General features: G+C 41.0%; 2 protein-coding genes across 2 annotated transcripts; one reads left to right on the forward strand and one right to left on the reverse strand.

Moving 5' to 3' along the window:
• Nucleotides 1-322: 322 nt before the first annotated feature.
• LOC307114003 (uncharacterized protein) lies at nt 323-2,372 on the forward strand. The gene has a single exon (XM_079796109.1). It carries the CDS (start codon nt 458-460, stop codon nt 1,163-1,165), a length of 708 nt encoding a protein of 235 aa, XP_079652235.1. The 5' UTR covers nt 323-457; the 3' UTR covers nt 1,166-2,372.
• A 146-nt stretch (nt 2,373-2,518) lies between these two features.
• On the reverse strand, nt 2,519-20,947 carry ANKRD46 (ankyrin repeat domain 46). Its single transcript, XM_079795800.1, has 4 exons — nt 20,824-20,947; nt 11,422-11,752; nt 9,756-9,914; nt 2,519-4,589 (listed from the first exon to the last, which is right to left on the reverse strand). The coding sequence occupies exons 2-4, from the start codon at nt 11,730-11,732 to the stop codon at nt 4,373-4,375; spliced, it is 687 nt and encodes a 228-aa protein (XP_079651926.1). The 5' UTR covers nt 11,733-11,752; nt 20,824-20,947; the 3' UTR covers nt 2,519-4,372.
• Nucleotides 20,948-21,515: the final 568 nt, after the last annotated feature.

Genomic DNA, 21,515 nt, shown 5'->3' on the forward strand with positions numbered 1-21,515 from the left:
ACGGTGTTGCCACTTATTTTATTTTTATCCTCACACGAGGAGTGAGGATATTTTTCCATTGATTCCTAGAGAGAATGGGAGTGGGAAGGGAGGGAGGGAGGGAGGGAGAGAGAGAGAGAGAGAGAGAGAAACATCAATGTGAGAGAGACACATTGATTGGTTGCCTCCTGCACACACCTGGACTTGGGTCGGGGATTGAACCTGCAACCCAGGTACATGCCCTTGACCAGGAATCGAACCCACAACCCTCTGGTGTGCAGGTCAATGATCTAACCACTGAGCAACACCCGCCAGCACGTGTTTACTGCTTATTAATAAAGAACTCAGTAGAAGTACTTGGGGCAGGCACTGCTATAATAAGGTTCAGTATTTAGCTCCATACTGACCTGGCCTGACTTGAGCCCAAAGCCCAAGGTAGATTGTAGAACACTGCTGTCCAAAAGCACTTTCTGCAGAAATGAAAATGTCACCTATCTGGGCTGTCCTGTCCCATACAATAGCCTCTTGCGGCTCCTGGACGCTAGAAATGTGGGGGCTTCGAAGGAAAGTTTCCTGGGAGAGAGCCACAGAAAAGATGGTCTCTTTCTTCTTCTCTCCGTGGTTCCAAATGGAAGTGAGGCCTGAAAATCCTGGACTCATCTCAAAACCAGCTGAAGGAGGAAGCCAACAAACAGGAGGGAAGAGCCCGAAGCACAGGGGAACTGAGCTAAACCTGCACTATGTCCTCTTCCTCGGCGCTGCCTACGGAGATGGCAGCTGTCTCCTGCTCGGCACCATGGCTGCCCTCAGACCCCTCGTGAAACCCAAGAGGACCAAGGAGTTCATCCGGCACCAGTCAGACCAATATGTCAAAATTAAGCGGAACTGGTGGAAACCCGGAGGCATTGACAATGGGGTGCATAGAAGATTCCAGGGCCAGATCCTGATGCCCAACATCGGCTATGGGAGCAACAGGAAAACAAAGCACATGCCGCCCAGTGGCTGTCGGAAGTTTCTGGTCCATAACGTCGAGAAGCGTCAAGTGCTGCTGATGCGCAACAAGTCTGACTGTGCTGACACTGCTCACAACGTCTCCCCAAAGACCCGCAGAGCCACTGCGGGGAGAGCAGCCCAGCTGGCCCTCAGTCACCGATCCCAATGCCAGGCTGCGCAGCGAAGGAAGTGAATAGACAGATTGTGTGCACATTGTGTTTGTGTTAATAAAACCATAAAATTCGGCCAAAAAAATTAAATAAATAAATTTGCATTATGTCACCTTGGGGTGCTGACCTCTGGACTTCCAGTTATAAAACTCAGTACACTTCCTACAGTGTGAGCCACTGTGGGTTTGGGTTTCTTGCAGCTGAAGGCACTCTGATACACACATAGCCTCACAAGGCAAAGACTGGGGCCTGGTTAAAACACCACCACCAGGTGAGCACGGCTTCGGGACGCCTGTGCGAAGCGGTGGAGAAAGCAGTATGCTGGCCCACAGCCTCATGCTCTCAGGTAAAGGAGCGTCACAGGACAGGACCACGTGTTTCCTCAATCAAGTGGCAGGCATACTGTGGGAGAAGGACTAGCACAGTCCACACCTGTAGCATGTTGAAGGAAACATGTGAAAGATAAAAGCTATTTCATCTGAAAAGAAAATATGTAGCTACAGGTGACAACGTAATGCTATTAGTACTTGTGTACAAAGAGTTGTATGGGATGCACTGCGGACAGATAGGGTAGTAAAACTTGACTAAGTGTCTGCTCTCATGAACTTACAATTAAAGGGACAAATGAAAAACAAAATACCTGCTTACAATTATGATAAACAATAAGGAAATGGGACAGAAGTGGGCAGTCAGATATGGTTAACAATGGAAGCTTTTCTGATCATACCAGGGGTTTGAGCTTGAATTTTAAAGATTAGTAATATTGGGAGGATGTGGGAAATGGCACATTATAGAAAGAGAAAAAGATAAGTACCGTATTTAGGAACAGGAGTGGAAATTTTAATAACATGCTGCTGAGACGGCAGCAGGCAAGGTTCTGGATGGTTCCACCGCCAGATTCATGACAGACAGCGGGGATAAGAAAAAGAAAACTTACCGTTGGGGATAGAGCCTCAATCTCAAAAACCTGTTTCTCTATATGACCTAGCTTTGACCTTGGACAAGCTACTTATCCCTCCTTGTGTCAGTTCCCTCGTCTTATAAAAAGGGGAAATGAAGTGGGGCTGGAGGGACATAAGGATGAAATGAAATGAGGCATGTAATGTGACTTGTATAACTGGGAGGTAGTTAAGCACCAAAGTTATTATCACTTTTAAATCCAAAAGCAATTCACCCAAATTAGTTTCAGAGCAATTATAAGGCAAACATGTAAACTTGATATAACTATTAAATCACATCTGAAAAAAAACTCTTTGTTTTCTAAAACAAATTGCAACCCATTTTTAAAAACAAACAAACCTTAAAACAAAAAAGAAACAAAAAAGCACACTTTAAATTAAAAGAAAAACTATGATACACTGAAAATTGGATTGTGATTAAGAGATTATATATACATTTATTGGTAGTGTCGCTAAATTCTGATGCAGAGAATAAAATACAAAGAAATCAGGACTTAAAAGGAAACATAAAAGTGCAACATATGTACATATATATTTAGCCAATTTGCATATCTGTTTCGATTTACAAACAAATGTAAAGCTAGTTCCACAGCTTTCATTATGAACATATTTTGATTTCTAGTGTTCTAGTGCTCTCTGTTCTAAAATCCAGTTTTTATTGTATTTACATCAAGTAAGGTTTATTTTGTTATCTAACCTAAAAGCAAGACTCCGTGAGCTGGTACTGAAGCAGCCAGATAAATCAGGCATTTTAAAACAGCTCTTCAAGGGAGAAAGAGAGAAGAAAGGGAGGATAAAGCCTCCTCAATCTTAGATATGTAAATACAAAAAAGCCAATAACAAGAAGCAACAAGAATCACAGAAATGCCAATTCTATTCTAAGCTAAAAGTTCGAATTCTAGCAACAATTCAATTAGCAGTAGCTTAGAAGTCTTTGTTCTAAAAAGTAGAACCATTAGTTCTTTCATTATAGTTTTCTGACTATACCCAATGAACAATTATCAAGTCTTCATATTCTTTTTTAATAGCCCAAGAACATTTTTTATACATAACAGAATCATTAACAAAAGAGGCCTTCAAACATACTCCTGAATGCTTCAATATAGTTTAGGAGCCAAATTTCAATTTACATAATATTACCATTCATAAAACATTTATGACACCCAGTACAATCGTGTTCAACTGTTAACTCAGAAATACGCCATCCGTTCTTGCCTCCGGAGAATTACTGATATGGCTGAAATTGTTATGACAATCCTACAGGGCCTCTACAAGGGCTGCACATAAAATGAAATAAATATGAACTACAATACAATTGTGACAACATGGCAAGCTTATAGAACTGAATTTTCCACTATCGTAATAGCACTACAAAATAACAGTGACCATTAAATATCAGAGTTATTTTTCCCTGCTAACTACTAAACAGAAAAAGTTTTCTGACTATATTTTTGATGGACAGATTGTCCTTGAAATAAACTCTAGGGGAAATTGAAAAGTGAACAAAATGAACTCCTCAAGTTCATTTGCCACACATATTAACAACAAGCAAAGCACTTTACAAAAAAACCCACACAAAATTATCCTAAAAACAAATAAATATAAGATCAAATCAATAATTTTTAAAGAAAATATAGCTCACTTTCAAAAAATCTATTTGGTTTGTGACTAAACTTGAAAGTACTAAAATAAACCAAACAGATTCAACAATACTGACTTACCATGCGGAATTTGAAAAAAGCACTTCAAGTGTGTTTTTTTGTTGTTGTTGTTGTTTTAGCACTTAAAGTTTTAAGCTGAATATTTCATTCTCTCCTCTATTCCAAGACTATAAATAAAAAGAGAAAAGGGGCTCTTGCAAAAATAAACAAACAAAAACAAAACAAAACCACCAACCAAAACTAACCACACAAGGAAACCTTTTTTCTTTTTGAACACGTCACTTCAGTTGGTCCTATATTAGGGTTAGGTTTCTATAGCAAGGACTTCCCTTATCTTTCTTTCTTTAGTCATTTCCATGTTTTTATCACACAAGGCTGTGTGTTTCTAAGAAGTCAGGTTGAGTCACAGGTAGCTTTAGGATGCAGTATACTGACTACAGTATGCAGTCAGTTCAAATGAACATGCCATTCTAAAGGATTACAATATGTAAAAATGCAAAAAGAAAAAAATGTACAGACCTCACTGCCTTGCACTAAGAGAACAATTTTGAGAAACTGAGAAACACTGAAGCCAGGAAACAGGCATGTGCCGCACCTTCCATGAGCTCCGTTAATGCACCAGTTCTGGCTGGTTTTCCACGAAGGGTAGCACCCCGCTCACATAGTAGGCAATACCAAGAGACAGGAGAGCAATGACAAAGATCAAGAGCAAAACCCTCCAGAAGCCCAGATCCTCTACAAACTCCTGCCATGTGGTTCGGAAGCTGGACAGGACGCCTTCACCTTTCTGTAGGTTGGGGTTGAGGAGGGAATGGCTTTCCATGGCGCTGTGAAAGAGGCAAAGAAAAAAGAAATAGGCATGAAACAACACATTTCACCTATTTCAAAAACATAAAACAATAGAAACCATTATTTAGAAAAGAGCAACTTTACAACACAATACTCACAAGCAGAAAACTGATGTATGTACATATACATCTCACACACTCATGTACTGATTTATGTATTTGGACAAGCTACCTTGAACTGTAAGTTGCTAAACTATAATAATTATGTTTCCTGGATTTGTATCTAGCAGAGTCAAAGTTAAAAGTCCTTTTCTAATAAAAAGTCCCAAGCAGGAGTCTTAAAGTAGATCAAATGAGTTGTTTCCATCAGATACTAAACCAAATTTATTTTAAATTTAGAAGAATTCAAAACGAAGATTCGTAATTTGAGAATTTGTGTTAATGAAAATAAGCAAAGATGGGCAAATCTAAAAAATCATTTACTACAGTGTGTGAAACTTAAAGTTAAAAGAGGATTATTATTTACTTTAATAATCTGATCAATGAAGGAATTTCTTCTTTTATCTGTAATTCTCTAATAATGGAAGCTTACTTCTCAATCTGTTGTACATTTGAACAAGTCTACTCATTAGGAATTCTTTTTAATAGTTTCCTCCCACTGGTTTTAGTTTTACAATAATCCTATATAATAAAAGGCTAATATGCAAATCAACCAAATGGCAGAACAACCAGTCGCTATGACACGCACTGACCACCAGGGGCCGACGCTCAATGCAGGAGCTGCCCCCTGGTGGTCAGTGTGCTCTCACAAGGGGGGCACCGCTCAGCCAGAAGCCCTGAGCCGGGCTCATGGCTGGCGAGCACAGCGGTGGTGGCAGGAGGCTCTCCCGCTTCCGTGGCATGCTAAGGATGTCCGACTGACAGCTTAGGCCCACTCCCTCTGAAGAGTGGGTCTAAGCCGTCAGTCAGACATCCCCCGAGGGCTCCCAGACTGCGAGAGGGTGCAGGCCGGGCTGAGGGACCCCATCCCCGCCTCCCCCCCCGCCCCAGTGCACAAATTTCACGCATGGGGCCTCTAGTACAAAATAAGATTATTTCTCTTCTGCATAATGGCTGAACCTAGTTGAAATAAGGTAATACAAACACCATAAAAGCATTGACTCTGGCTTTCAGAACTCTATCAAGGAGAAATATGACTGCTATAAACAGAAAACAGTATATCTGACTTCCGTATCTGAAAGCCCGCACTATGATGAGTTCAAAGCTCAAAGGGATTAGCACCCACAATTATGTCACAACACGAAGGCTGAACAGCAGGCTATCATTTAGATTAAAGCCACAATGACCATAATCATATGTTTCAACTATCTATTGCTTAGAAAAAGTCATTACTACCCTCCCTAAACCCTTTCATATTCTTCCAACCACCTGAGTACAAAACAATGCAAACAGCATAAAACGGTGTTTTAAAGTCTGGTTCACTATATAAAATTAGCAGGTTTTTTTTTGTTTTGTTTTGTTTTGTTTTTTAATCTACAGCTTCATTTTACTTCTTGACACTGTCAACCAGAGTCCTTCAGCCTTTCCTATGAGAGGCCTTCTCTCATCACGGGAAGCTGACTTCCTACTGAGCCAGTGTGCTTGACACCCACAATTTTTCATATTAAAAGATGTTTATTCTCTGAATACAAGAAGACATTTTCAGTGGGAATTTACAACAATACAAAAATTTAGGAAAACTGAAGCAAGTTAAAAATAAGATTAGAACGTTAAGAAGGTTTAAACATGTAAAACCATAAACAGATAAAGAAGGTCAGAAGTTAATGCTGACATAAAATTTACTGATTATACCTGAGCTGACATGCTCTCATACTCCAAGCTGTTAGATGTAAAATGGGAATTCATGGAGCCTTCTCCAGGAGCTCATCACACTCTGCCTATCAGAATTTTCTACAGTGACTCTATTCAACAATGTAGGAAATGTTTCTACTGTCCTCGGAATACCCACTTCTAGCATGACGGTGTGTGTGCATGTGAATTTTTGGGTACATTTGTCATCTACACTGTCTTAGTCAAACTGTACCTACAAAAAAGGAACTAAATTAAACTTAGGATATAGGAGGAGTAGGGAAATATTTCTCACCAACTTGATTTATATAGGCCCTTAAGAAATTATGCTGCCTGGCCTGTGTGGCTCAGTGGCTGAGTACTGACCTATGAACCAGGAGGTCCCCGTTTGATTCCCAGTCAGGGCAAATGCCCGGGTTGCGGGCTCCATTCAGGAGGCAGCCGATTAATGATTCTCTCTCATCACTGATGTTTCTCTCTCTCTCTCCCTCTCCCTTCCTCTCTAAATGCAATAAAAATATTTTTTTTAAAGAAAGAAATTATGTTGTCTCAAAGCCTAAGGGAAATAAAAAATACTATAATAAATGCATTCAAACTCTTGGTTTATTTTCTGCTCTAGAAAAGGTAAATTGTTACACAGCTATGCCATAATGCCATGTGCAAGCCAATTCCTTTAAGCTTTTTCTCACTTTTTAATTAATATACAATTCTGATACCACAAAATGTATCTTTTTTTAAAAAATATATTTTATTGATTTTTTACAGAGAGGAAGAGAGAGGGATAGAGAGTTAGAAACATCGATGAGAGAAAAACATCGATCAGCTGCCTCTTGCACACCCCCTACTGGGGATGTGCCCGCAACCAAGGTACATGCCCTTGACCGGAATCGAACCTGGGACCTTTCAGTCCGCGGGCCGACGCTCTATCCGCTGAGCCAAGCCGGTTTCGGCTGTATCTTTTTAATGTGCACAATTCAGTGGTTTTTAGTATATTCACAAAGTTGTACAACAATTTCCATCTAATTCCAAAACATTTTTATCATTTCTGCAAGAAACTCCATACCCATTAGCAGTCATTACTACCCACTGTCTCTTCCTGCAGCTCCTGGCAACCACTAATCTACTTTCTATTCATCAATTCTGGACACTTCATATAAATGGAATCATATAATATATGGCCTTTTGTGGCTGACTTATTCTCATGTAGCATGTTTTCAAAGTTTTCCCATGTTGTAGTTCATATCAGTATTTCATTACTTTTTATGGTGGAATAATATTCCACTGGATGGATAGAAGATACTTTATCTATTTATCAGTTGATGGAACTTTTGGGTGGTTTCTACCTTTTAGCTATTTTAATAATGCTGCTATGAACATTAGTGTACAAGTTGTTGTGTGAACATGTCTTCAATTTTCTTCAGTACACACTGGGAGTGAAATTGCTGGTTCATGTGGTAACACTGTGTAACTTTCTAATGAACTGCCAAACTGTTTTACATTCCTACCAGCAATGGATGAGGGTTCCAGTTTCTCCACATCCTCACCAACACTTGTTATTGCCCATCTTTTAGAGTGTAGTCATCCTACTGGGTATGAAGTGGTATTTCACTGTGGTTTGATTTGCATTTCCCTAATGACTAATGATGTTGCCGTAAGCTTTTTAATTGAAGCTTAAACCACTGCATTTTTATCATGATGCTGAGGATCAGAAGTAAGACAGGACAACCAGGTAGAACAAATATTAAAATTCAATTTCTGAAGAACTGGCTTTATACATGATGTAAATAATATAAATTCTCATACTGAAGTGAAATGAAAGATATGTGAAAGAAGCAGGAATATACTGAGTTGCTCAAAATACTAATTACTTCTTAAGTAATCACAACTGAGGCAAAATGAGTTAAAAATTTCTGATAAAGAGATGCCAAGAAACTAGCTATTAACGAAATATACCAAGCAAGGTCTCAAAAATATACCTAGCAAAAACAAAAGCACATTCTTGGAAATTTCTCATGGTAAGAAAGCTTGAAGTAATTTACTACTATTTTATAGAAAGATGAAAATAACTTTCAAGTTATTTTGGAAGAACATAATCTGTGACAAATAATAGATAACAATGTTATTAAATTGCTTATGGCATTCTGACAGATCCAAAGTACACAGTGAGAGAAAAAGGCCTTGTAAATGCTTCTCTGACTTCCTGCTTATTTTATCTACTTGTCAGCTTCCAGCGGTAACTCATGAGAAACATGCACTATTCTAGAAGTAAAACTCTTTGACAGCAATAAATATTTAAAAGTATGCAAACAACAGTCCTAAGCTTCAGAGTGAAATTAATGGTCCAAATGAATATAATACCAGCTAGCACATGAAGAGGGAGGAAAGCAATCATGTGGACAAAGGAATTGCAGGGTGAACTATGCAAAATAGAGAGGATTCCATGTAGAACCCAAAGAAACAATGATCCTGAAGGTCTAGGTGGTCTACATCATCCTAAATCCACATCTGATCACTCAGCTACTGGGTCAACACCTGATGAGGGCCCTTGAAATACATTCCACTGAACATTGTGGGGGGAGACTATTATAAACCCCTAGTCCTTCTTACCTGGTAAAATCTAGAAGGCTTACACTCCACGGTGGTCAATGAAACTACATGCTAGCACAACAACGTCTGGCTCACTGACTATCTGTTGAGCCAGTGAGGCCAGGAGAAAAAATGGTCTGTCACCTTTTCAGCACCCCCTGAACTGTGTTCTGAACTGCTTCTAGATGAGAAATTATGAGAGACTTAAGACCCAGTCAGTCACTGTCTTAGCTTCAATTACTCACAGGAGCCCACATTTTATTTGTTCCAGCTCATGGAAAAGTCACTTTCACTTTCACATTACTGAATTGTGTACATGTTAAATTTATCTCCTTTCTCTCCTCCTGTTTTCCTTTTCCTCAGCAGTCCACTTTCCTACCCTTGAAACTACCTTTTGGTCTTTTCTAATATTGTCACATTCTGAGCCTTACTTACCCTTCTCTCCCTTTCTGACACTCCACTCCTTCTGTGACTGTACTAAAGCCCTCAAACCCCCTCGCTTCCCTCACCTTCAGTTCTAGCCACCTCTGCTCCCTGGCACTGCCGCGGCAGCAGGTTCCCTTGCACGGAACATTGTGTGCATGGGGCACATGGTGCTTTCTGTTAACAGCTTCTCACCTGTTATCGGGAGCCACAGGGACCCATATAGAATTCAAAGGAAGTATCAAAGCTCTGTACTTGAAAGCAAATAAGTAGAAAACTCACAAAGTTGTCATAAAAGATCCAGGGACTTAAAGTGATTTGCTCACTAAAAAATTAGATCTTAAGTACCTTTCACTCTCAGCTGTCTGCATGGTCTCCAGTTTTGAGTGGGTTCCTCTGTTAAATCCTTTTACTTCCTGTTCTTCCAAAGATTCCAGCAATCGGATGACATCTTTATTCACTCCCCTGCGCTTTGCCAGAACTAAGGGTGTAGCACCTTGATGATTGCTAAAAAAAGGTCAAAAAAATAAAGAGGTCATCACAGTAGTTGTATTGCATTGCTAGTACCTACTTGTGTAGATAGGCCCAATTAAGCCAAAATGAAAACCCAGAGCAGAACCAATGATCAAGCTGAAACCTGAATTCTGAGTTAGGGGAAAAGGAAAAGGGAAGTATAGGCAAAAGAGTGAATAAATGAGAATAAATAAGAAAAAGAGGGCATCCTCCCAGAAATTAGCTGGAAAATCTAATTCTAGATTCATTTTCATTTGACATTTACATTTTATGGGAAGAATGTTTATATTCTTTAAAAAGTCTAAAAATTAGCTTGGCAGGCATGGCTCAGTGGATGAACGTTGACTGGTTCAATTCCTGATCAGGACACATGCCCAGGTTGCGGGCTTGATCCCCACTGTGGGGCAAGCAGGATCAATGATTCTCTGTCATCACTGATGTTTCTATCTCTCTCTCACTCTCTCTTCCTCTCTGAAATCAATTAAAAAAAAATATATATATATATATATAAAATTGACTATAGGATTCAGTTATTCGGCCTCTTCCTGTTAGTGTTACTAGTAAATAGCTAGGTAAACCAAAGCAGTTTATTTTGGTTGCTTTTGGGATTTTTTTAATTCTTAGACTTAATTCTAATTAATTTTCTTAGACTTAATTCTAATTAATTTTCTAAGTCTAAGAATTAAAAAAATCCCAAAAGCAACCAAAATAAAACTGCTTTGGTTTACCTAGCTATTTACTAGTAACACTAACAGGAAGAGGCCAAATAACTGAATCCTGTAGTCAATTCCCACCACATACTGTCTTTATAGTAGCAGAACCACTTACTGTCTTATTCATACTTAGAGACATTAAAGCACCAATAAATTAGGGCAACATGTAACTGTGGTCAAGCTCAGCTTTAAAGGTGGCCACTCAAGAAGGAAAGGATCTCCAAAACAAATAAAGAGAACCACTTCTTCAAATGGTTCAGTATAAAAAGGACTCTGAGCCTCACAGAGATTATGAAGCTGGCAGAGAATGTTATATGACAGAAGGCAAACAAGTTTTGGAATCAGGTGGAACTAGGTTCAAATTCTAGCTATGTGACCTCTGTCAAGTCATTTAACCTTTCTTGTCACAACTATTTTATCTGTCAAATGAAGATAATACCTACTACAAGAGCTATTCTTTTTGAGCTAACATAAGTAAACAGAGTGCCCAGCCCATAATAGATTTTCAACAAATTTTAGTTCTTCTTTTTTTCTTGTCTTACAATACACAATAGCAGAACCTAGCCACTATTTTCCTAGAAGAACGTATACTGCTTCAGCATAAATCTAAAAGTCAACCCCTTGTTCCCTCGTTCCCCTAACAAGATTCCATTGTTCTCAATGCCCTTCTGAATGTATCCCTACAGTTGATCAATGAGGAAACAAAATCAATAGACTCCAAGATTAGCCCACTGGGTGGAGATTAATGGGAAGAAATGACTAGACTTCAAAAACCACAGAGAACTTACCAAATATCAATTTTGAGTCCATTGGAAACTAAGAATTGAATAGTATCCACATGACCACAGAGATGAAGAGCTGTGTTGCCTTGATAATCTGTGGCCAGAAGATCAGCACCAAATTTATGCAACAACTGGCAGATGTCTACGTTCCCACGGGCTGCAGCAAGGTGAAGGCCTGTTCTGCCCCTGCTGTCACGAATATTGGGGTCAAAGCCACTTTCTAGAAGCCGCTTGGAATAGTTAAAGTCTCCGTCAATGCAGGCTTGTAGCAAGGGCACATTAGTCTGAGAAGAATCATTTACAAAAACGTAGGACATTGTTCTGAAGTGGTGGATGCCTGTAATGAAATAGGAGGTAAGACTCAGTAAAGCCAAACTGAATCAGGACAATGAAGTCATTCAGAAAAGCACTTTTTGTTATCCTTCTTGGCCTCCTGCCTCCAATGAGTTACCTCTCCAAACAGAAACTCCAACCAAGTTATCAATTACATTTTATTTTCCATTAAAATGTCTCATTTCCTTCATATCTGCTGGGTCAAATTTGCAATTAAATTACTATAAAGCTTTATTTTGCCTTTCACCATGTAAAAAAGATTAAGCTATTTTTAAAGTTAAGCAAGATATAACTGCTTAGATTTAAGTTTAGAAAACAAAGATACATGTAGAAAGATGCATTTAGAAAACAAAGATACACATCCTTAGACTTCACACACACACACACACACAATGCAAGCACACGCTCCTCATGTTCTTATTTAAAACAAAATAATTCCTTCATGTATTTGCTTCTTATTGTATTTGAGATATTCTATATGGTAAACAGAACTACCTGCTCAAAAGTTAACTAATCAGCATTAAAAAAAAACCAAACAGCAAAATCAATACCCAATAAGTTCCTGCTAACTGTTGTTTATAGTACGAACTTTAAATTTTAATAGAAAGAGAAAAGCTAAGGAAAGCAACAAACTCAATTTAAAAATTAGAAATATCATAAATCATTTCAGATTGTCCATCTTTTTTACAGTTTTGAACCTTTCCTCCTCTGTTCTATGGCTATCTAAATGTCTGATTTTATCCCTGCCGGTGTGGTTCAGTTGGTTGGGCGTTGTCCTATGCACTGAAAGGTTGCTGGCTCCATCCCTGGTCAGGGCATTTGCCCAGGTTTGGGGCTCAATCCCCAGTAGGGGGAGTGTAGGAAGCAGCTGATCAATGTTTTGCTCTCACATCGATGTTTCTTTCTCTCCCGCTTCCTCTCTAATTTTTTTTTAAAAGCCCTAACTGGTATGGCTAAGTGGATAGAGCATCAGCCAGCAACTGAAGGGTCCTGGGTTCAATTCCAGTCAAGGATACATGCCTGGATTGCGGGCTCGATCCCCAATTGGGGGCATGCAGGAGGCAGCCAATCAATGATTCTCTCTCAACACTGATGTTTCGATCTCTCTCCCTCTCCTTTCCTCTCTAAAAAAAAATTATATATATATATATATATATATATATATATATATATATATATATATATATATATAATTTTTAAATATTTAATTAATTAATTAATATCTGACTTTACCAAACTCCCATTGTCTGAAGACTGAGATGAGGAAAACCAGGTCTGTCCAGGAGCAGAGAGGTGGGACAAAGGCAGCAATCCCATCTGTGTCCTCTCTCATATTTCACCCACCTGAGTAGTGCAGCTTCACCAGTCAGTTCGTCTACATCTTTCATTGATACTTCCCTACCCCAGTGGTTTCCCTCCCCAACCTCTCTCCCTCTCCCTCCCTCCCTCCCTCTCTCTCTCTCTCTCTCTCTCTCTCTCTCTCAGTGCCTCTCTCTTAATCCCCCCATGGTTCATGTAAGAATAAGTTAAAGCCTGACTAATCTTTACTAAGAAACTGAAGAGAAAACAAACCAAAACAAGAAAACAAAAGAGATGACTCCCACTCTGTTACTGAAGCTTAGTCAGCGATGAGCTTGGCTTGTTACTTATCAGTCAAAGTCTTTCTTTCTGGAACACGAATGGAACTGGATGCAAGACCAATCTGTTCTTGTGCCTAGCCTCCAACCTCCAGGTATCAGCAGAGCATGGCTGTGGTTTGATGAGATTCTTGGCTCCTACACCTTTTAGCCGGGTAAGAACCACCGTCCCTCTAGTCCTGGGCTTCCTTACACTGGCGCTCTGCTGCTGCCATAGGTTCTTTGTGCAAAGGGAAAACATTAACAGATACTCAAGGCCTGTGCTAAGAGCTTCTTACTGAATTTTATTTAATGTTCCAACAGTTCCACGAAGGTTTATTGTACCCAAATTTTAGTAAATAGTCATTGAAGGATGTTAAGCCAAGAAAATGGCACGGTCGTTCGTTATATTAGTCTTTCAGAAAGATTACTTAGTTGGCAATATGGAGAACTTAGATTGGAGGGGGTCAAATTGGAGACAGGGAAATCAATCAATAGGTCGCTGCAGAAATCCAGACAAGAAATGATGAGAACCTGATCTAAAGCAGTGGCAGAGAGAAGGGGGAATACTGGAGAGGAATATATAAGATAAAATTACCCCACTTAATGACCCGTTGGATATAAAAAGTGAGAAATTGTTAAAGATAATTCTAAATAAGGGGAAAACCTGCTTATGACTAAGAATTATAGAGATCAAGATAAAATAAACTTCATATTATGACATTATATAATGCTTTTAAAAGAAACTAGTCCAATGAGAAGAAATTACTCAATAAAATTGTCAAGAATCTTCTTTTTGAGGATAATCTCCCTATTTCCCCCGACAGCATTCATTGGATTGGATCACTAAAAAAGACAAATCTATCACAAACTTTAAAAAAAAATAAAATACAACGTAAGTGCTTTTTAAGATGTAATGTGTTTTGGTTAAATTATGTATGAATAGATTCTGAAAAACAATTCACTTGGTGTTTTTTGTTAGAATTCTTGTGGTTTGCAGACTGGGATTCTTTTGAGTGTTGGCTCAGTTAATAAAAAAGAAAAGAAAAGAAAAGCCTTTCTGGTTTATGTTTTTAAGAAAGAATAAGAGTGGTGTATCTTATGAATTCCTTTGTGCCCTTGAGAAACTGCTAGCCTTACCCCAAATTTAATAAGCTCAGTGATAGATAACATTTCTCATGTTGATCACAGAACTGAATCTGTCTTAAAGCAAGGCCACAACAGGAAATATTCATGTAAGCCTTAAAATTAGATCTTTTTTCAGTGGTCACCTGACAGTTCTCTGAATTCCTAAGAAGGTTCAACAGGATATCCAGAATGTACCGGAGAGGATCTACAGTAAATGGAAAATTCAGTTATAACAAAGGTGTGGTGTGAAAAAGACCTTGCTGTTCTCTTAAACACAAACAAGCTAGTGCGGCCTGTAGGTATTCCCCAGAAAATCTATGGGTAAGGCATCAACTTATGAGGCTAGTAAAGTAACTGACGAGTAATAAAGTAGTGAACAGGAAGAACAAACAGGCTTAATAAAGTGGCTCTGTTGCCCACAAATAAGAAAAAATGTCAGAAAGATAAAACAAAAAGAATCAAATTATGTGTCATCAGCAGGGGAAAAACTGCGCTCCCAAAATTCACTCTCAGTCACCAGCATTCAGAATGCCTATTTTTCTTGTCAGTGGTGGCTAGCTCGCCTCCTGACTGTCTTCCCTCTCTTCTTTTCAGTGTGAAGGAAACCCTGGCTCAGATCTATCTGCAGTCTCCCCCACATGGCTGCCCTGCTCCTGAACTGCGGCGCCGCTCCACCTTCACGCTTTCGCTGGCGCCAGTCAGGTGCCCCCGCTGCACACAGAGATAGTTCGAGAGAAGCGTGTGACCCACTGTACTCTTGTTCTTGAGGGACTGTGGCAGAGGGGGCTATGGACAGGCAGTGTGGCCCATAAAAAACCAACATAAATTTGTTAAGCAAACATTTACTGTGTGCCTGCAATGTGCCAGTGCCATGCTAAGGGGTGGGGTTTAAAGTCCAAATCCCAAATGTACAGCTCTGGCTGAAATTCAGGTTAACCTTTCACTGGTCATTCATGTTCACTGTTATCAAACCCCTCTGAATAAACCTGTACAGAGAAATAATTAGTGGTGCTTTATGAAGCTTCATTTACAATATGTAAGTCAGGTTCTATCACAAGGGCTATCAGTGCTGGGTTGGAAGTGAAGACCAGGGCTGACAAACTATATGTGAGGACGAGTCCCACAACAGTGTCAACAAATAACCTGGCGACTGAGAATCCACAAAACATCTGCCCTCCTCAACTGTTTCCTAGTTCTCTGCGATTCTCTAGTACAGCTTGGACAAGCTTCCTGTCACAGAGCCACTTCATTGATTTCCTTAAACAAATATTCTCACTCACCTAAAGCCTAGTATTTTCCTTCCTTGTCCTGAGCCCTGGAGCTAACTAAGTCTCTATGATGAAAGCCTCTCTCTAATACATAATCTGGCTTTAATTTTCCATGTTAAAATGGTGCAGGGTGGGTTACTCTGAAGATAGCAGGGTTCACATTATGAGAAGAACAAGTTTTGCTTCTGGTTTGGAGATAGAATTATAGATTATAAAGCCACCCCTGCCCATAATCTTAATGTTCCCTTAAATTCACAGGAAGACATTAATTATTGCCATTTTCTTTTGATCTGGCACGGCCCCATAAGAAAATAAACTTGATCAAATTACAGATTTATGTGCTGTCAAACAATATTATACAAATACATTAGATCTAATTCCTAGAAACCTGCCAAGAAAATGTCTACGACCCCAATTAGATCTTAACCACTAGAAATCTATTCATAGCTTCCTCAAGAAGTTATGGAAGTGAATAAAATCAGGAAGATTGTCTTAGAAGGGCCAGGGAAATACTAAATTATCACAGATCATATGGCTACAATTCCAATTTTTAATCTTTGAGTTATCTAACCAAAATAAAGACACAATATGTGAGTATTTGAGTTCTTAATGTAAAAAAAAAAAAAAAAAAGGTAGGCGTCTTTCTGAAAGCATGGTACTAAGTAAATTTAAAAAGGAATTGAGAATACTATCCTTTCAGGATATGCCAGTACTATGAAGAATATTTGAAAAAGGAAGTATATAAGTAGACTCTTCTAAATTTTACTTCCAAGGCTCAAAAAGAATTACTAGATGTTCAATAGGAGTAATTTTTAGATAGAGCTAGATCCACCATGACAGATACATTTTTACTTTATTTCTAAATTTGTGGAGAATTCACATTTTGTCTTATTTCCAACAGTTTAATCTAATTTGACTGGGTCTAAAATTCTTAACTTTATGCAGTAAAGGTGAGGTTAATGTTAAATGTGTGAATTACAGAATGCTACTTTAAGGAAGGCCAGTTCGTTATGATTAAGTTCATATAATAATTAAAAGTAGGCTAATCACATATTACTTAGTAGAGGTTCTTAGAAATCGAAGCTTAAAAAAAAGGGAAAAAAGAATATGTATATCTGCTATTACTATGCAAACAACTATTTAGCAACATCTGAGATACATAATAGTTAACATTTATTAAATTACTATACTCCAGGCACTATTTAAGTGTTTTTTCTTATAATCACTGGTATAATCCTCATAAAAATTCTGTAAGGTAAGTACTATCATTATCCTCATTTTATGGGTAAAAAAATTAAGTCACTTAGTTTGTTTTTATAAGATTTTTTTAATATAATAAATCAGTTTAACAAACTTTTCTATCAAAGATTACATAAAGGGAAACATTAGTTCTAGTCCACAAATTCTGAATTAACTCCTTACAATTATTTTATTGAAAATAAACTTCTTTTTAAACTGTGGAAAAACAATATCTGGAAATGTTTCTTACTTTATAGGAAACATTAGTTCAGCTCATATATTCTGAATCAACTCTTTGCAATCATCTCACATAAATAAAATTTTATAAGTGTGAAAAAACAACAATAAAATATTTGGAAATGTTTCCTACTTTATAAGAAGTGACTAAATTCCTGGACTCATTATTTTCAAGTATTTCTTATTCAATGAAGTAGCGAGAAAACACCTAAAATTTTCTTTCTCCATCAGGAAATTTTAAAAAATCAAAAAAGGATTTCTGATATGCATTTCCTGAAATATTTGTATTACTTTATTATTTGTTTGCATTATTAAAATGTAGTTACAATTCAAGTTTTAGAAAGATATTGGCTTAAAATAAATCAAAATTAAATTTTCACAAAGGGAATATTAGTCATCTTGGATATTTTATTTCACTCTAATACCTTTCAGTATTTTTCAAAATCTTTACTGTGTAATTTTACCATTTTTAAAATTCTTAGTAAGAGACTTCTCCCATTGAAAGTTTTCAGTTTGTAACTTGTCCTATCTAATAAAGAGGAAATATGCTAATTGACCATCACACCCTCACAAGGATGGTGGCACCTATAGCCAATAAGGAGGGAATATGTTAATTGACTGTCATGCCCTCAAAAGATGGTGGCGCCCAGTCCCCTAGGCCCTGCTGGGGCGGCAGTCACATGGCACAGCCAGGCCCGCCCCCAGGTGGGTCTGGCCGCTCCGCGCACCTGCCTCCAGAGTCCCCCAGTCCTCTCAACCCCCCAGCTGCCCAGGGCCAGCCCAAGGCACGGGCAAGCCTCGGATGGTGGTTGCCCAGCTGACACCCAAGGTGCAGGCAAGCCTCAACCCCCCAGCCGCCCAGGGCGGGCCTGCGGTGCAGGCAAGCCTCAGATGGCGGCTGTCCAGCCACCCAGGGCCGCTCGAGGCTCAGGTAACCAGGGCCGGCCGAGGCTTGCGCTGCCGGCAGTGGCAGCAGCAGAGGTGTGATGGGGGCATCACCTTCCCCAGATGGCCAGGTCGCCTCCCGCCCCTGAGGACTCCCGGACTGTGAGAGGTGGCAGGCCTGGCTGAGGGACCTCCCCCTCCAGTGCATGAATTGTCAGGCACTGGGCCTCTAGTAATTATGTAATAAAGACATTAAATTAAGCAATGGGAGGTCAATCTGCAGTCTTTCATGCACATATAGTGCTTCTGTAAAAGCTTATTTGATTTTTTTTAAAGAAAATATGTTTTTTCCCTACAGCAACACTTTATTTATATGGCCTCATGGTGCCACCTTGTGGTCTACCTGGGCTTCAAGTGCAACTTGAGCATCTAGTAAAGGTATAGAGCAAGAAGAGTGCCACTGAAGTTTCTCTAATTTCAGTTACTTATCATAATCCTCACTAGTTCTGAATTTGTGAAAATTTAGAGTTGGGATGAAGTTAAATTTTCCTTTTAAAAAGTTTACCAAACAAATTAATGTCATAAATATGATTCCAGGCCGATTCCGAAATCTAAACCTCATTGACCCCACTTCAGTAGATTTCATTTACACAGAATTAAAGTGCTACAAAAATGGCATTCTTGCTTATTCATTTATTTGGTGTTATTTAAAAATATAGGAATTACAACGTTTGCAAAGAATTCCTTATTTTCTAAATGGTCCACAAAATTTAAACCATGTTTCACCTAAAATAGTTTGAAGGCACACAGGATTGTGCTCGTAGGCGAAACTTAAAATATTTCCATGAAAATTCAGAGGTGGAATGGTCATCGAGGATCTTCTAACCCGATCCCCTTATTTTGCAGATAAGGATACCAAGAACCAGAAAGGCTGTAATTTTTTTTTTTTTAATCCTCACTGGAGGATATGTTTATTGATCTTTAGAGAGAGAGAGGAAGGGGAGTGGGGGAGGGACATGATGTGAGAGACACATTGATTGGTTACCTCTGGCACACGACCCCAACCCGGCTGGGGATCGAACCTGCAACCCAGGTATGTGCCCCTGGGGGAGGGGGGGGGGGAAATCAAACCCGACTGAGACCCTTCAGCACATGGGCCAGTGCTCTCATCACTGAGCCACACCAGCCAGGGTGCAGAGAGACATTTCAATGAAAGAGGCAGTACCACTTGGCGATAGGAAAAGCTGACTGATATTAGGACTAAAAATGCCACCAAAGTTAAAAAAAAATGCCTAGATGACCTGTCCTAACAATGTCACGCTCAGGACTTAAAAAAAAAAAAATCATGTAAGTTCCAGGTATACAACATTAATTTAACATCTGTATACTCTAAAAGTAATCACCCCTGGCCCTAGCTGGTGTGGCTCAGTGGTTGAGCATGGACCTATGAACCAGGAGGTCACAGTTCCATTCCGGTCAAGGGCACATGCCCAGGTGGAGGGCTCCATCCCCAGTGTGGGGAGTGCAGGAGGCAGCCGATCCATGATTCTCTCTCATCATTGATGTTTCTCTCTCTCTCTCTCTCCTTCTCCCTTCCTCTCTGAAATCAATATACATATATACACATACTATATGTATATGTGTATATGTACCAGTATTCTATACTAATAAAAGGGTAATATGCTAATTAGGGCAGACGTCTTCTGGATGCCCTTCCAGACAAAGCCACAGCGGCTTCAAAGGACCCAGGCTCAGGGTGGCAGTGGCAGCAGCAGCGGGGTAATGGGGGCGGCACCTTCCCCTGATCCAACGGGTCGCCTCCCGCAGAGGGAGGCCAGACTGCGGCTTAGGCCAGGGGCCAAGGCAGAGGCGGTTAGGGGCGATCAGGCCATCAGGGAAGCAAGGTAGGGGCGATCAGGCTGGCAGGCAGAGGCAGTTAGGAGCAATCAGGCAGACAGGCAGAGGGGTTAGGGGCGATCAGGCAGGCAGGCAGGCAAGCAGGAGCCAGCGGTCCCAGATTGGAGGGTGCAGGCGGGGCTGAGGGACCTCCCCCCCCCTCCCTGCATGAATTTCATGCACCGGGCCTCTAGTGTGTATATGTTTGTGTGTGTGTGTGTGTGTAGAGAGAGAGAGATAACTTGTCCTCCAGGCAGAGACTGTGTTGGAAAATCTGGGGAGTGAGCAACCTGCCTCTCAGCATCTCATGTTAATGACGGGGCAAAAGCTGGTTGTTTTTAACCGGGGCACGGGGCGAGGGGCCATTCTGGGCATCCATCCGCTTACATCCCAGCGGCTACAGCGCTCGCGTGGCCCAGGCCCCGGACGGAGGCCGGCTCGGCTGCGGCTCGGCCCGGCCCGGCCCTCCGGGTCCCCGCGCCTCCGCGGCCGGCGAACGCAGGCGGACTCCCTCGCGGAGCGCCACAGCCTCACCGCAAACGCAAACAGGACGCCACGGCCCCCGCAGGCCTTCCCCGGCCCCGAGCCCCGACAGCCGCCCCAGCGCCCCCGGCCCCCGCACCGCCGGCCCGCGAGGACCGGTCCGATGCCCTGCGGCCGCCGCGTAGGTGCGGGAAGCCCGGGCGGCCTCGCCCCTCAGGCCCCGCGGCCAGGCCCTGGGCCGCCTCTCTCCGGTGCTTCGGGGCTGGCAGGGCAGGTGTCCGCGGCTTCCGCCCCGGGCGGTCCAGGGCCCCCTCCCGAGGTACCTTGGAATCGGCGAGCAGCGGTGACAGCGGCGGCACCTTCCCGGCGGCGGCGAGGAGGACGGCGGCGGGCGGAGGAGCGAGGCGGCCACCGAGACAAGCGGAGCCCGTCGGGGCCAGAGCGGCCTCACGCTGCGGCGGCCGCGCGCCCCCTGGCGGCGGCCGGCGCGCGCGGCGGCTCGGACGGCTGTCCATCAGAAACTCATTCAGTCTCCTCTGAATTAAGCAAAGTACCCCCAAACTGCGGCTTGGGAGAAGGGGAAAGCGACCTAAAAAACGTTTCCTCCCATCTGAGCCCGGGAGCATTTTGCAACTTTCACGTGCTTCCCTAAATATACATCCTACCCTCTCAGCTCAGTGAAGGCCTCCAAGGCGAGGACCGTTGTATGAAGATCCATAGGCATCAATGAACAATCGGCCCTATAACCCAAATAGATATATTAGTGTTAGTAACTGATGGCGGAGTGCTCTACCTCTAAAATAGGACCTGGAGTTTTTATTTTTTTCCAAAAACGGTTTAAATATTTACATCCCATTTTTTAGGACTTCCAGACTAAATGCAACATACATGTGTACGGCCAAAACTAAAAATGGGGAGACTGGGGGGTGGGAGTTCATTTACTGAAAACAAGTCCTACCGCCAAGAGGACTTCCCTCTGCACAGTGGTCATCCCTCCCCTGAATTCTGGCGTACT

This window comes from Cnephaeus nilssonii (assembly GCF_951640355.1).
Source record: "Cnephaeus nilssonii genome assembly, chromosome: 18".
In the NCBI taxonomy this organism is placed as follows: domain Eukaryota; kingdom Metazoa; phylum Chordata; class Mammalia; order Chiroptera; family Vespertilionidae; genus Cnephaeus; species Cnephaeus nilssonii.